This window comes from Vombatus ursinus, unplaced genomic scaffold, assembly GCF_900497805.2.
Source record: "Vombatus ursinus unplaced genomic scaffold, bare-nosed wombat genome assembly UNPS02014778.1, whole genome shotgun sequence".
NCBI lineage: Eukaryota > Metazoa > Chordata > Mammalia > Diprotodontia > Vombatidae > Vombatus > Vombatus ursinus.
Genome location: NW_020954556.1, coordinates 51509678 through 51524348, shown reverse-complemented (window position 1 = coordinate 51524348; position 14671 = coordinate 51509678). Strand labels below are relative to the sequence as shown.

Below are 14671 nucleotides of genomic sequence, written 5' to 3'. Positions count from 1 at the left end.
TAATATAATCCATCCATAATACAATCATACATTGAGTATTCAATCAAAATTGTCTCTTTCCAGGAGTACTTGCATTTTAAAGGAGGATAATGGTCAAGCCAAAGGAATGAACCTCTATTGATAAAATTCTAGACAGCATGACAATCTAATGTGAGAAATATTTTCAGGCGGGGTACCTTCCTTGGATCTGCTAAATCTTACACAGTTTTAATTGCCTGTCTCCAGGTAAGGGTAGGTTCTAGCTTTCCTTTCCCTGAGGGGTGGCATTCTTCAGAGATATGATGGAACAACAGAAGAAATGTTAAAGGAGGACCCAGGCATCCCAGGTTCTAATCCTGGCTCCACCATTCAGTAATTGTGTGAGCTCCAGTACATTATGTAACCTTTGTAAGCTTCAATTTCCTCTTGTGTAAAGAGGATAACAACATCTGTTCTACCTGCCTCATAGAGCTTCTGGAAGGATTAAGTGTTGGAACATGAAAATGCTTTGTAAGCATTCAAGTCTTAAACAAAGGCTGTGCTGTCATCATCACCACCCTCCTCCTCCTTTCAGTTAAAGAGGGAAGAGAATCATGGTTGAGGACTCTAGTCTAGAAAAGTGAGGGTTTGCAAGGAAATCAGGGTTTACCACATCATCTGATGGGATGATGGCACTAACTTCAGATGGAGCAATGCCCTAGCTGGGCCTCTCCAATGCCCAGATCTTATTTCTTGTTTAAGACAGTTCAGGCAGTAAGCATGTGAATAAGGTGTTATGTTGTCATTACAATACACAGCATTCACACCTATTCTCCCTCCCAATCAAGTGTGTACATCTGGTGAACTTTCTGGTCCAACCTGGGGGCAGAGGTCCTCTGCCTTACCCCCCAAAGGTTACTACTCCCTGTAGTTCTAGGTAATGAAGTTAGGGACTTCTTTGCCACTCAGCCCCGAGAAGCAGCCAAACTGAACCAGTTAACCTTACCTGACAACCACTTTCCTAGGCTCCTGGTTCAGTTTCTGAGTTAGCGACCAGGTTGGTCTCTGCCATCCCCCCAGAGGAGGGGATGGCTCCTCTGCCCATTCATAGGGGGCACTAGTATCTCTGTGGTACAACCCAGAGCAACCCAATAGAGAGATCTCCTCCTCTCTGTGTGACACAGGCAAGGGTCAAGGACATGGCAGAGTCCCAGCATCCCTGGGACAGAGACTTAAAAATAAGCCATCTCCCCATTTCTTCCACAGGGTCTACAGTCAGGTAAGAATAATGATGATCACAATGAAGATGACATCTAGCATTTACATAGCATTTGCAAAATGCTTTAGAATATTATCTCATTTTATCCTCACAACAACCCTATGAGGTAGGTACTATTACTATATTCATTTTATAGATGAGGAAACTAAGAAGCACCAACTCTCAATTATCCAGGAGCTAGTCACCTATTTATGGATCATTCAGGGCTCACTACTTTCTTTCCTATTCTCTCTTACTCCATTTGTTTTTTTTTTTTTTAAACTACCATTTTGTTCATTAGGGTTCCAAGCCATGAGATGGGGATTAGGGCTCAAACAAGAAGCTTCTGCTGATCTGCCACACATAAGGCATAGGAGAGACTGAAATAAAATGGCAAAGCTGACATTCTGAAATTCTCTCTAAAATTCAATTATTCAGATAACCAAGGGTTAACACTAGCTAGAAGAGAAACTGTCAAGAAAATCAGTCAACATCTTCTTGATTAGGTTTCAACCTCAAAAAAAAAAAGGAAGAAGCCAAACCCAAAGGATGAGAGGGCCACACCTGTTGTCCGGCCGGTGTTTTCTTGGGACAGGGCAGCCTGGACTACTTCAGCTGCTCTGTCTCTGACTGTTTGTTCCTCACTCTGCAGGAGGGTGAAGACGCACTTCCAGAGTGTAAGGGTATCTGGAAGACCTAAGAACACAAGAAGAAGATGAGGTTTTAGAGTTGTTATTGTAACAAAACCATAACCAGGTGCTTTTTCTGACTTGTCTTTATCTGTGTATCAAACAAAGAGACATGGCCAAGAAACATGACAGGGACCTCAGGGGGTGGATCTAGGAATGCCAGCTGGGGAGGAGAGACTTCTAGAAGACAGAGACTAGTTTACTGACTGATTGGAGACCCCCTGTTGCCCTGTCATGATGACTATCCAGGCTGGAAAGGCTGGAAGCAGGGTCACATGTATCCCAGATAACTCACAATCTACCAAAAAGGAAGAGCTCACAAATGAGGGCATTTTGGGGAAGCAATTCCAAAGATTGCTTTATTCTATAAAATCCTAGAAGTATCATTTCCACAAAGGTAAGACTGAAATAAGGTGAAGGAACCATGACGATCCATAAGACTAGGGCTGACAGTGTCATATTTTATCTTCCATCCAAAAGAGATACATAATATGTACTCAACAGTTAACTGTTGGGCAATTTGGTTGATTAGCATGAAAAGAATCATGCAGCAATCAGAGGGGGAACATAGCAGGGGAAAGAGTGATTTGGAGTCCTGGGCTTTCTTCCCATCTCCACTGATGTTTTGCTAACTAATTAGCATTTATCGGCCTCAGTTTTCTGTACATCAACGAATGTGATGTTTTTCTAGTGAATGTCTTATACCTCTCTCCTAAGCACTAGCTCTCTAGTTTCATGCAAGTAGGTACTCCATCCAATGACGGAGGTCACAACCCATCCACACCTTCTCACCCTTATCTTGACCACGTCCTATACCTCCTTCACAGGGAAGGCATTCAACATTCTGGAAAGGTTTCTCTGGATCTGTGGCCATCATATAGATACCAAGGAAGCACACAGGCTATCTTTTAGGATCAAAACACCTTTCCCTGGTCACTACTCCCCTATATGTGTTATCTCACTCTATTAGGATGTAAGCTCTTTAAGGGCAGGAGCAGTTTTACTTCTGTATTTGTATCACTGGTGCCTAATTAGCTCAATATTTTACACACAGTAAACACTTAATATTTTTCAATTCATTCATTCATGTGGCTTCTGGTAAGGGATTATTTATTGGTAATAAATTCTGGGCTATGTACACATACAAAGTGCCTTTCCGCTACCCTTTGCCACCTTAATTCTTTGGAGTATAGAATACTTCATGATTCACAGACATACAACATCACCAGGAGAACACTGGTGTTAAAAAAGGTGGGCTTTTGTTTCAAGATGCTTGGAAGGAACAGGAGTGACATTAGAAGGACTATTCAATTTCCCAGATAAACTCATATACAATTCTGGGTCCAATTAATTACATATCTACAGCATCTGCCTAAGATTTATGCATGATGGACTGGCTCTATGGGCTGTCCATACTATTGTATACTATAGTCTGGACACTTTGTATTCTTCATCTACTTAGTTTTTCCTAGGTGGATTGTTAGGCTACATAGGATAATCAGTCTAAAGGAAAAAAAATTCCTTATAGATTGTGAAATCCTCCAGAAGTTCCCCAGAATACTGCAGAGACTATAGATTTCTCACATTTTATTTTTCCTTGTAGTTGTTTGTACCCCTAAATCGTCCCCCTACTCAATTATGAGCTCCACGTGGCAGGGACTATATCTTAGTCCATCTTTGTATCCTTGGAATAGTGGCTTGTATAAAGTGGCTTGTATTTGATAGAGGTTTGATCTGAATGAATAAATGGATTCCTCATCTCTTAATCTCCAGATGAGGGTAAGGCAGAAGGTGAAACAAGGGAAGGGCAGACATTTAGATGACAATCTTCTTATTAACTCCCAGACAGGAAGTTCTATCTTGTTGATTTTTCTTTTTCCTTTTTAGATGCTTTACTGTTGTTCTTTTCTTTTTTAACATCTCTGTTACATCCCAATGACTATCTTCCACCTAAGTACAGTCAAGCAAAACAAGTCAGCATGCTGGCCGTGGTAGATCTATGCTTCATTCCATACTTATATGTGGTTCCCGCTTCTCTTTGGAGAGAAAGCAAGCCTGCTTCCTCATCATCAGGTCTCTAAAGCAGTGGTGTGGAACTCAAATAGAAGGGCATCTTTTCAGGCTGCATAATGACTTAGCAAACTACAAATTAACATTATTTATATTGTATTGTATTTTTATTTACTTTGCTGACCATTTCCCATTTACATTTTGATCTGATTCCCAGCATTGGGCAGTTTTGTGCTCAGTCTGACACCATTTCTCTAAAATCATGACCTCCACTTTGCCCATTCAAGATTTTTAACACTGACTGGGAGGAGAGAGTAGAATTCTAGGGTGCTCCCAAGAACACCCAGGGAAGAATGTGTACACAAGATAGTCCTTCTTGGGGATATTTCTATCAGAGAAATAGGCTGCTGATCCAAATGTATCCCTTGTGGAAGCTCTGCCAGAAGTATGTCTTCTAGAACCTAACATCGTGCCTACCACTGAGTGTGAATGTGCTAATCCATCACAAAGTAAAATTAGGCTTGGGAGGCAATGAGGTGAAGGATAAAGGACACTGGATTTATAATGAGAAGACCTCCATTCAAATTTCAGCCCTGCCACTTGCTACCACTGTGACCACAGGCACATCAACTAACCTCACTGGGCCTCAGTTTCCTCATCTGCAAAATGAGGGGGTTGAACTAGAATGCCTCTAAAATCCCTTTCAGCTCTTAAATCTATGATCTTATGATCTCACCAGAAACAGCAGATGTTTTTCTGATTTTCAAGTAATTATGACCAAGGGTATTTATTTCATATATAGTTGAGGTGTCTTTTTTCCCCTCAGTTGCTTTCCTTTTCAGTCACTTTTAAATCACGTGCTTTTAGATGGTTTGTTAAGAACATGGTACTTGACACAACGAGGTACCTGTCAAAGTACTCACCAAGAATCAGATGTTGGTTGGTCAGGAAAAATGGTGTAATGCTGATGAGGACTTCAGCTGCTACCAGTCTGGCCTCTGTCTGGAGTTCGCCTCCACAGCAAAAGGCCACTAACTGAACCCACTGCTTCAGTTCCCTTTCCATCGAGGGCAAACCCTGAAAGCACAAAACGGATTGGCAGCAAGGGATGGGCTATGGCTCAGGGCTGGGCCTGCTAGATCTGCTCTATCAGTGGACAGAGTGACCTCCAGTCTAGACGCCAGACAGAAATAAACAAACCCATCCTGGGACAGGTGCAGGAGGAGCATTCAGGAGTTGTCAATCCTTCAGTAAGGAACCCAGCTCCATTATACTCACAGAGCATCTGTTTTGGTCTTGTAGGAAGATACACTGATTATTATAGTAACACACTATCTTCCATGCTGTGAAGTTAGGAATGTATAAACAAAGGTCCGTTTTTGTTGTAACCTTAAGAGGGGATTTTGCTGAATTAAGCTAACTACTAATTACTTTTATTTTTTCACCCCACAAACTGGAAAAAAAAAATCTACCTTGAGTCTTTTAAAAAAAATTTTAATAATATTTTATTTTTTCCCAATTGCACATAAACACAATTTTTAACATGTTGGTTTTTTTTAACCTTGAGTCTTTTCTTTTTAACCTTTTTTCTTTACCTTGAGTCTTTTTAAAAAGCTAAAATACAAATACATAATAAGCCATTTGCCAACTCCCTGTGTAATCCTAGAGTTAAACTGTAGCCTCGAAGTCAGAAAGATGTAGGTCTAAAAGGAAAAGGATCTATTTGTATAAAAATATTCATAGTAGCTCTTTTTGCGGTAGCAAAGGACTGAAAAAATGGAGGGGATGTCCATCACCTGGGAAATAGCTGAACAAGTGGTGGTATACCATTGTCATGGAATACTATTGTGCTATAAGAAATGATAAGCAGGATGCTTTCAGGAAACCCTGGAAAGACTTACATGACTGTTGCAAAGGGATGTGAGCAGAACCAGGAGATCACTGTACACAGGAATGGCAATATTGTAAGGAAGATCAGCTGTGAAAGACTGAGCCACTCTTATCAAGACAAGGATCCACAACAATTCTAAAAGATCCATGATGAAAAATGGTGTCCACCTCCAGAGACAGAACTTATGAACTCTGAGTACAGACTGAAGCAGACTTTTTTAAACTTTATTTTTCTTGTTCCTTTTTAATACAGCATGGGCAATATGGAAATATACTTTGCATCAATTCACACATGTAATCAATACGATATTGCTGGTCTTCCTAAGGGGCGGGGGAGGGGCAGGAAGAGGGAGAAAATTTGGAACACAAAACTTGAAAACATGAACGTTCAAATTCTTTTACATATAATTGGGAAATAGTTTAAGGAAATAAATGAAAATATATTTTACAAAAAGATGTAGGTTCTACATACTAGCCGTGTGACCTTGGGCAAATCAACCACTCTTTAAGAATATAAAGTATAGGTGAGCTGCCTATTTGCATTAGCAAAGGTGTTCTCGATACCAGTGAAATCAAAGGTCCTGACCAAAGACAAAAAACTTCACTCAGCAATAGTAGTGCCTATGGCATAAAAATATATGAAATATAGTATCTGATTTCAAGATAAACCAAGTGAAAACAGCTCCTTTTTTTATATGAGTGATTTAACTCAAGCACAGAAGAATTGAGGTCTTAAAGTGAATAACATCCTGTCATCACCAGGGCAGATGAGGTTAATCAGTCAGTCGGCTGGTAATGACTATGGCATCATCTCATTGGTTGACATTCACTTGTAATAATATTTCTAAGTTGCTCCTCCCCACCCACCCCAAATCTCTCTTTTGTTTAAAGGTATCAGCACAGGAAGTTGCTCAGCATGAGTAAATCATGTTGGTACCCCAGTGGATGGTCAGTCTCTGAAGTATGCAAGACTCAGCCTGGCCCGTGCTCAGACCCACAGGAAGGGGGTGGGGTGTGGTAAAATACTTGAACTAGAGCAAAGGTTCCCAAAGTTCTTTGGTTTACCACCCCCTTTAAAAAAAAATTACTCAATTCCCCCCGGAAATTTTTAACCCTTTAAGGTTTTTTGGAAAATATGTGTCGTTTAAAAATATATATTTTTTTAAAATGACATATCTTAAATTTAATAATTTATTGTAAATTTGTGGTTTTTTCCTGCATTGAAATTTTGATGACACAACATTGCATCATGTAACCATATAGTATCATACTGTAAACAAGTCATTCCATGTACATATTCCTGCAGATGCATGCTGGACTTGATAATGCAAACATTTGCTTGTTAAGACCTGTTGGTGGACTTGACAACTGAATGGTTATAACTTGCATTTTGTGTGTTTTTGGGAAAATAATGTAATCACTATGACTTTAACTGTTACACAACAGATGAAACATGTACAAATGGTTTCTCAAAGTTTTCTTATCTTCTCTTCTTTCCTTATGCTTCCACCAACCCCCTTGTTTTTACTCAATGCCCCCCAATTGTACCTGAGGCTACTACTGCCCCCTCATTGTTTCAGTGCCCCCCAAGGGGCGGTATCTCCCACTTTGGGAATCTCTGATCTAGAGCATCAGATTTTCTTGCTTTGGTCAATGCCCTAAACTCACTAAGCTGCATCCCACAATACTCCCAGGTCTGGCTTCCCAGGAGAGAGAGTGAGAGATGAATTTTAGTGAAGGATGCTGGCAGGTGGGTGGGCAGGCCTCATGAACTGAAAGCACATGCCCCCAGAATGGAGACACAGACATGGATAACTTTGGTTATGCTCAAAAAATTCATAGAGAAACTATCCCCATTCCATGGGTGGGGAACCTGCGGCCTCAAGGCCATATGTGGCCCTCTAGTGCGGCCATTTGACTGAATCCAAACTTCACAGAACAATTCTCCTTATCCCCTTAATAAAAGGATTTGTTCTGTAAAACTTGGACTCGGCCAGAAGGCTGCCCTTGAGGACCTAGAAGGCGCGGCCTCGAGGCTGCACGTTCCCTACCCTGTGGCACGTCTTTCCCTTGGGGACAGCTCTTCTTTACTGAAAGGGGACCAAAGTGACCCCCCCCAAGCAGGAAGTGGACCAGTCTTACCTCTGCACACATCTGCACGTGGTGGGTGACCAGTCTGGAGGCAAGCCTCAGAGCTTCACTCTGAATTTTAATTCTGGGGGAAAAAATGGTAGAGAATACAACGTAAAGTGAGTCAGGTGCTTCATGAACTTAGATGTCTACTTCAACCTTTTTTTTGTCTTGACCAGTGATTTCACTGCTGTAGGGAACTCCCAATGAAGGAACTTCTCCAAATGCAGACTGGCAACTGTTCTGCCCGGCACATAGCAGGAGCTTAACGTGAGTTGACCTACTGACTGAAATTTATAACCTTGGAGAGATGCCTGGAGCATTGAGGGTTAAGTGACTTGCCCAAGGTCACACAGCCAGTATGTGTCAAAAGGCAAAACTTAAATCCAGGGTTAACTCTATTCACTGACTCCAAGGTTGGCTCTCTATTCACTACACCACACTGCCTCTTATGCTATTAACAGTCAGCAAATAAAATAATCCTTTTACTTAATAATAATAGCTAGCATGTACATAGTACTTTAAGGCTAATAAACTGCTTTACATATATCATCTTACTTTATCCTCACAACAACTGGTGGGAGGCAGGTGCTATTTTTATCCTCATTTTACAGATGAGGAAACTAAGGCAGACAGAGGTTAAGCGACTTGTTTAGGGTCATCCAGCTAGTAAATGTCTGAAGTGGCACTCAGGTCTTCCTGACTCCCAGGCCCAACGTGCTCTCAATTACACCATTTAGCTGTCTCAAGTTGGTGTAAGAAACAGAAATGAAAAGTGTCAATAAAATGAGAGTGGGGCAGGGACAGATAGAGATAGAGAAAGAGAGAGGGGGAGAAAGGAGAAGGAAAGCCACTGAGGTGAAGAGAGGGAGAGAGAGAGGGGGAAGAAGAGGGAGAGGAAAAGGGAGAGAGGGAGATGGCAGGCAATAGCAGTCAGAGGACCAGACCTTTTACTGGAAGCATCTGCAACACTCATTGTCCAGCTCAAGAATTCCTTTGGGGTCTGGTGGATACAACTTTCAGTCAGAGGAAGCCACCTGCTGATATCCAAGCAATGGAGAATTTTCAAAACCTATAAATATAAATTAGAAGCAAAATTCATGAAAGAAGAAACAATTACTTAGCATGGGGAGGAGTGAATAGAAGTCTGTCAGTTCTCATATAATAATATTTTGCACTGATATGCTACTTATGTCTCATTTTAAGATTACTACCCTCCTGAAAGGTGGAGAATATTATCCTAGAATCATAGATTGGAAACTGAGTTATGGGGAAAGGCAATGATTGACCTAAAGTTATGCTGAACTAGGATTAGAACCCAGATCTCCAGGTTGTTAGGGCAATTTCCCTCATACCAGGCCAGACAGGTCAATCTTTCACATATACTAGATCTAATTCAGAGTGGGGTTTCCTCTGTACTTCATTGCTGTCCCCTCATCACTATCAGTGGACAGCTTTAGTAAATGCTTCTGGGATCACAGAGCCACCCTGGGCACCATACAAAGAGTTCAAGCGATGTTGTCCTTGCCCTACGAACACTAAATCCAATGTACTCCATTCCTTGGCCTATAAGGAGCCCCTGAGTTACATCCTACTTTTAAAGCAACAACATCCTAGTGGACTCTACAGGAACTGGAAGGATAGGAATGTGGGGGACAGTAACCAAACAAAGACGGAACCTTGGCAAAGCACTCTTGGTGCTTTTCTTCCACGGCCATCTTCAAGAGCGTCTCCCCCACATCAGGGAGGGAGGGCAGGGGGCCTCTCTCTTTTCCTGTCTTTTGCTCTGGGACTGCTGGTGTCACCAAATGCAACAAGGCTTCCAGTGTCAGCAGGCGTACTTCAGGGAAGTCAGACCGTAACAGCTGAATGAGAGAGATGGGACCGTCCTTCGTCTTCTCACTGGGGTCAGCTGCTGTGGCAAACATGGCGGCTATCACCAGTCTGGTGAGGCTCTGCAAATACTGGATCAGACCAGGGATGGCAGAGGAATAGGGGATTCCAGTTTTTAGTTCAGATTCAGAGATGACTGTGCCAACCTCTTCCCAGAAGCCAAGGATTTTGAGACCTAAAAAGCAAAAATCACAAGGAAAAGTGACGTTACTGCCTTTCTGAAAGAATGCAACAGAACCTCCTTCCCTTTAGAAGATCATAGGTCTGGAGTTGCAAGGGGCCTCAGAGGACACTTGGGCCAACCTCACCATTTTACAGATGCAGAAACTGAGACTGAGGGAGGTGAGGGGCAGAACTTATGGCTTTGGAAATACATCATTGGCATTTCAAATGTCTTTCCTGAATTGATTCCATATGGATGGCTTAGACATGAGGGGCCCTTTAACAATGAAACGTCTATTTAAGTATAAAGGTTGTGCTTAGCACAGTGCCCAACACATGGTAGGAGCTTTGTTGTCCAGTCATTTTTCAGTCATGTCTGATTCTTTGTGACTTCATTTGGGGTTTTCTTGAGAAAGACACTAGAGTGGTTTGCCATTTTCTTCTCCAAGACTTAATAAATGTTTATTCAAGTAAAGTGGCCAGAGATAATAATTTTGAAGAAAACTGAAGATAATTTTGAAAAAAATGGATATCTGAACCTTTTGCTATTGTGTCGTAGCATCTGATATCTGGAAAAAGACATTTTAAATTGGGAAATTCAAAGACACTAGTTCATTCGAAATTTCCATCTGTACAGATACGGAGAACAGAATAGGAAAAGAGCAGTGTCACATAAGCCAATGGAGGAGAGAGTGGCTGGTCACAGGGGTGGAGAACCTGCAGCCTCAAGGCCCCATGTGGCCTTTTAGGTCCTTGGGTGCAGCCTTTTGACCAAGTCCAAGTTTTACAGAATAAATCCTTTCATTAAAGGGATTTGTTCTGTGAAGTTTGGATTCAGTCAAAGGGCCACACTTGAGGACCTAGAGGGCCACACGTGGCTTCAAGGCTTCAGGTTCCTCACCCCTGGCCTAGGACGAGGGGCTGGTCAACAGTGTCAAAAGCTTCAGAGATATCAGATAGGATAAAGACTGAGAAGATGTCATCCAACTAAGCAGTTAAGAGATTACTGGTAACCTTGGAGACAAAAGGTCAGAAGAGTAGTGGAGTCAACTGAAAGGGGTTGAGAAATGATCTGATGATGAGGAAACAGTGGTAACAAGTGTAGATAATTTCAGTATGATACCTTGATGAGATAACAGGGTCAAGGTTTTTTAAAGGGTGGGGTGACCTGGGAAACTTTATTGGCAGTAGGAGAGGAAGCAGTAGATTACAAAAAAAAAACAAGGAGGATGGAAGAAAAGAGAAGGGAAGGAGAGAGAAGGAAGGGAGGGGGGAGGGGCAGGAGAGAGAGAGAATGAGAATATGCCACTGAGGAGGTAGGTGACTGGATGGGACAGAGTAGCATCAAGCAGAGGGTTTGATCTATTTGTTGTTCAGTCATTTTCAGTATTGTCTGACTTTCTGTGACTCCATTTGGGGTTTTCTTGGCAAAGATACCCATGTGGTTTGCCATTTCCTTCTCCAGCTCATTTGACAGATGAGGAAACTGAGACAAACAGGGTGAAGTGACTTACCCAGGGTCACACAGCTAGTAAGAGGCTAGATTTGAACTCAGGAAGATGAGTCTTCCCAACTCCAGGCTCAAGATGTAGTAGACATCCAAAGCATGTAGTAGGGGACAACAGAGAACTCACTGCAGATGCGTTCTATTTTCTCAGTAAGGTAGGAAGCAAATTCCTTAGGGAAGGGGGAATGGAGAAGAAATGGTATAGGGAGTTTGAAGAGAGAAAAGGTTTTTAAGACGGCCATTCCGTGAAGTGTCATAAAGTCAATCAGGGAAAAATAAACTGCCTTGCAGCTGTGAGGGCCCAGGTAATATTAGCTAACAAATTTCAGTGGCTACAACTTACACAGTAAAGTGATGAGTGTTCATTAGTGTGCATGTGGAAAAGGTAGATGGTAGGGGTAATCCAGGGCTGGAGTTTGGCATGGCATGAGCAGTTATAGATGGAAGGGCAAGAAAGGCAAAGGTGGAGGACAGCATAGAGCTGAACTGGTGAAACACGGGGTCAAGACTGTGAAAGGAGCAAAATGGCAGCCCCACTGTGGTCAAGAGAAGCGCGGTACAAGTTATAACAAGGACGAAAAACAGGCTTAGTGGAGTGGAGCAGAGGACAAAAAGGTAATGACAGAAGGTTATGATTAAGGAGAGAAATTTCAGAGTTCAAGGTCATGTAAATAGCACCCTTATGGGTGAGGAAGCCACCAGCAGCACGGTTCTGGGTGTCCCTGTGTGTGAGTTTAGGTGTCTTCCCTAAAGTCCAGGTTTGGTCTTAGGACGATGTGTACTGTTTGTGTACTCCTGGGAGAACAAAGAACTCTAGTGGGACATGACCCTGGTCTGGCTACGGGCAGTAGGCAGGAACCAGGGATCTAGCTGAGGGAATGCAGACTGGTCAAAGAGGGAGCCAAGAATGAGCTGTGGCCCAACACTAAGCTAACCAAACTTATGTCTGAGGTTGTGTCCCTGGAGGCTCTCCATTGCTTTGCCTCCAAGGAACTATAGTAAAGATATGTTCTCAAAGTGGGCCTTGAGTGCCAGAAAAATACACCTTTCTAAAATCTCTACCATTTGAATGATCAATAAATGTGAGCTAGATTGTCCACAAAGGTACCGGACAATGCAGTCAGTATTCTCTAAACTAGACTTGGGAAAGTTGCCGATGGCCTTCAACAGACCTTTCTTCTTTTCTTCCCTCTGAGGTTATCTCCAACTTACTCTAAATACATCAGCTAGGTGGTCAACCACAACAAAAACTGATAATGCTTAACATAGAAAGTATTGATTATGGGGCAGCTAGGCAGCACAGTGCATAGAGTGCTGGACCTGGAGTCATCAGGAAGACTCATCTTCATGAATTCAAATCTGGCCTCAGACACTTACTAGCTGTATGACCCTGGGCAAGTCACTTAACCCTGTTTGCCTCAGTTTCCTCATCTGTAAAATGAATTGGAGAAGGAAATGGCAAAATACTCCAGTATCTTTGCTGAGAAAACCCCAAATGAAGTCACAAAGAGTTGGATAAGACTGAAACAACTCAACCCTCAACAACAACAAAAACATCCCATTCACTGCAGGAACTATTCTAGATTTCATCTCAAGTCTCCCACAGTACTCCCCATCCCCACCCTCTCAGATGAGGACAAGCTCCCTTATTTCCAAGGGGAAAAAAGTTTTCTTCTTTTATAACTCCCTGAATTTATCTCCCACTATTTCCTCCTTTACTGCAGTGTCTAACAAAGGAGTGGCCTTCTTCCCTAAGGCCAGTTCTTTTGCAAGGACACTTGATTCCATCCCTTCCTGTTTTCCTCAGCAGATTGCCCCCATAAGCATCTGCCCCCCCACCCCGGTTATGTTTAATCTCTTCCTAAATACCTAGGCAATTTCTTTCCTGTTACCTACAAATAATGCTCATATCTCTGTCATCTTTAAAAAAAACAAACCAAAGCCAAAAATCTCTCACTAGATTCTACCATCCCCACTAGCTAATATCCTATATCTTACTTGCTTTTCTCTGCCCAACATCTTGAGAAAATATCTACACTTGCCCCATTGGCCCTCCTCTCACTCTCTTCTTTACTTTTTGCAATCTGGTTCCAAACTTCATTAGTGAGTTGAAATTACTCTCTTCAAAGTCACCAATGATCTCATAATGGCCAAATCTAATGGCCTCTTCTCAATTCTCATCCTTCTTGACTGCTCCAGAATATTTTCTCCTCTCTTAATAAATAAGCACTTAATAAATGTTCACTGATTAACAGACACAGGTTTAATAAATATTCATCAGCTGTGAGTAAGGGCCTGCCACATGGACAGTAGTCTGTTTTGACTTGTGCCATTTTGTACTGGTGAGACAAAGTCTAGCTTTGGGGGACCACATACTTTAAATCATGAACTTTTCCATGAATATAGAAAACTTGCCAGCCCACCTTCGCTGCTCGTACCCAGACGGCGAATAAATAAAACTCTAAATGAAAGACCTGCCTACCATAAACTGTTACTTGTACTGGGGTGAGGGATGAGTGACATGGCTGTGGTCAAGAATCCAAAGATGTGACTAGACCAGACAGGCCACATTTGCCGTAGTTCCCAAAAACCCAAGGGCGAGTTTATTTTTTTGCCCTCATCTAATTTCATTCGCGTCCTTGCATTACTTGCCTAAAAGTTCTTTCTATTCTGGAAATGGTTTTCTTTTAATTGGAAACAAATTATGATTGTAGCTCTCTAAATGAGTGAGAAAACCCATAGGAGAGAAGATTTTTTTTTTTTTTGCTGAGATCTTGCTGTAAGTGTCTCAAATCTACCTGTGAATTATAAGGTATGCTTTGATAAAGTGATAAAATCCAACCAAGGGCTCAATGATAACAACTGTGTATCTTCCCTTTAACAAATGTGCTGTTACAACCGGGCAGTGACAGGTTTCGCCAGGAATATGGGTTTTTGAGAAACAAGGTCAGTAAGCCTCACATCACAATCCTGACCTAGGCATCCAGCACTATCTCAGGCAGGTCCAAGACTGACCACATTGGTGTCAACTGTTTTGCCTAAGAACACTGGAAGTCTAGAAGTAGGTGCCACGGTGATCCTTCTAAGGACTTAGAAAAATCAACACGAAACGAGGATTCAAAGAATCACAGGATTCTGGGGTCAAAAGGGATTTCGGTGGCCACCCATCTAGTC

General features: G+C 42.1%; 1 protein-coding gene across 2 annotated transcripts in view; it reads right to left on the bottom strand.

The window, feature by feature from the left end:
• The window catches only part of THADA (THADA, armadillo repeat containing), a 438429-nt gene that overhangs the window by 70090 nt on the left and 353668 nt on the right, over window positions 1-14671 (bottom strand). For both annotated transcript variants that reach the window (XM_027865188.1, XM_027865189.1), the window contains exons 32-36: window positions 9615-10003; window positions 8883-9007; window positions 7948-8020; window positions 4839-4992; window positions 1781-1912 (exon numbers count right to left, since the gene is read on the bottom strand). In XM_027865188.1, the coding sequence (XP_027720989.1) occupies window positions 1781-1912; window positions 4839-4992; window positions 7948-8020; window positions 8883-9007; window positions 9615-10003 (873 nt within the window). The remainder of the gene's footprint in view (window positions 1-1780; window positions 1913-4838; window positions 4993-7947; window positions 8021-8882; window positions 9008-9614; window positions 10004-14671) is intronic.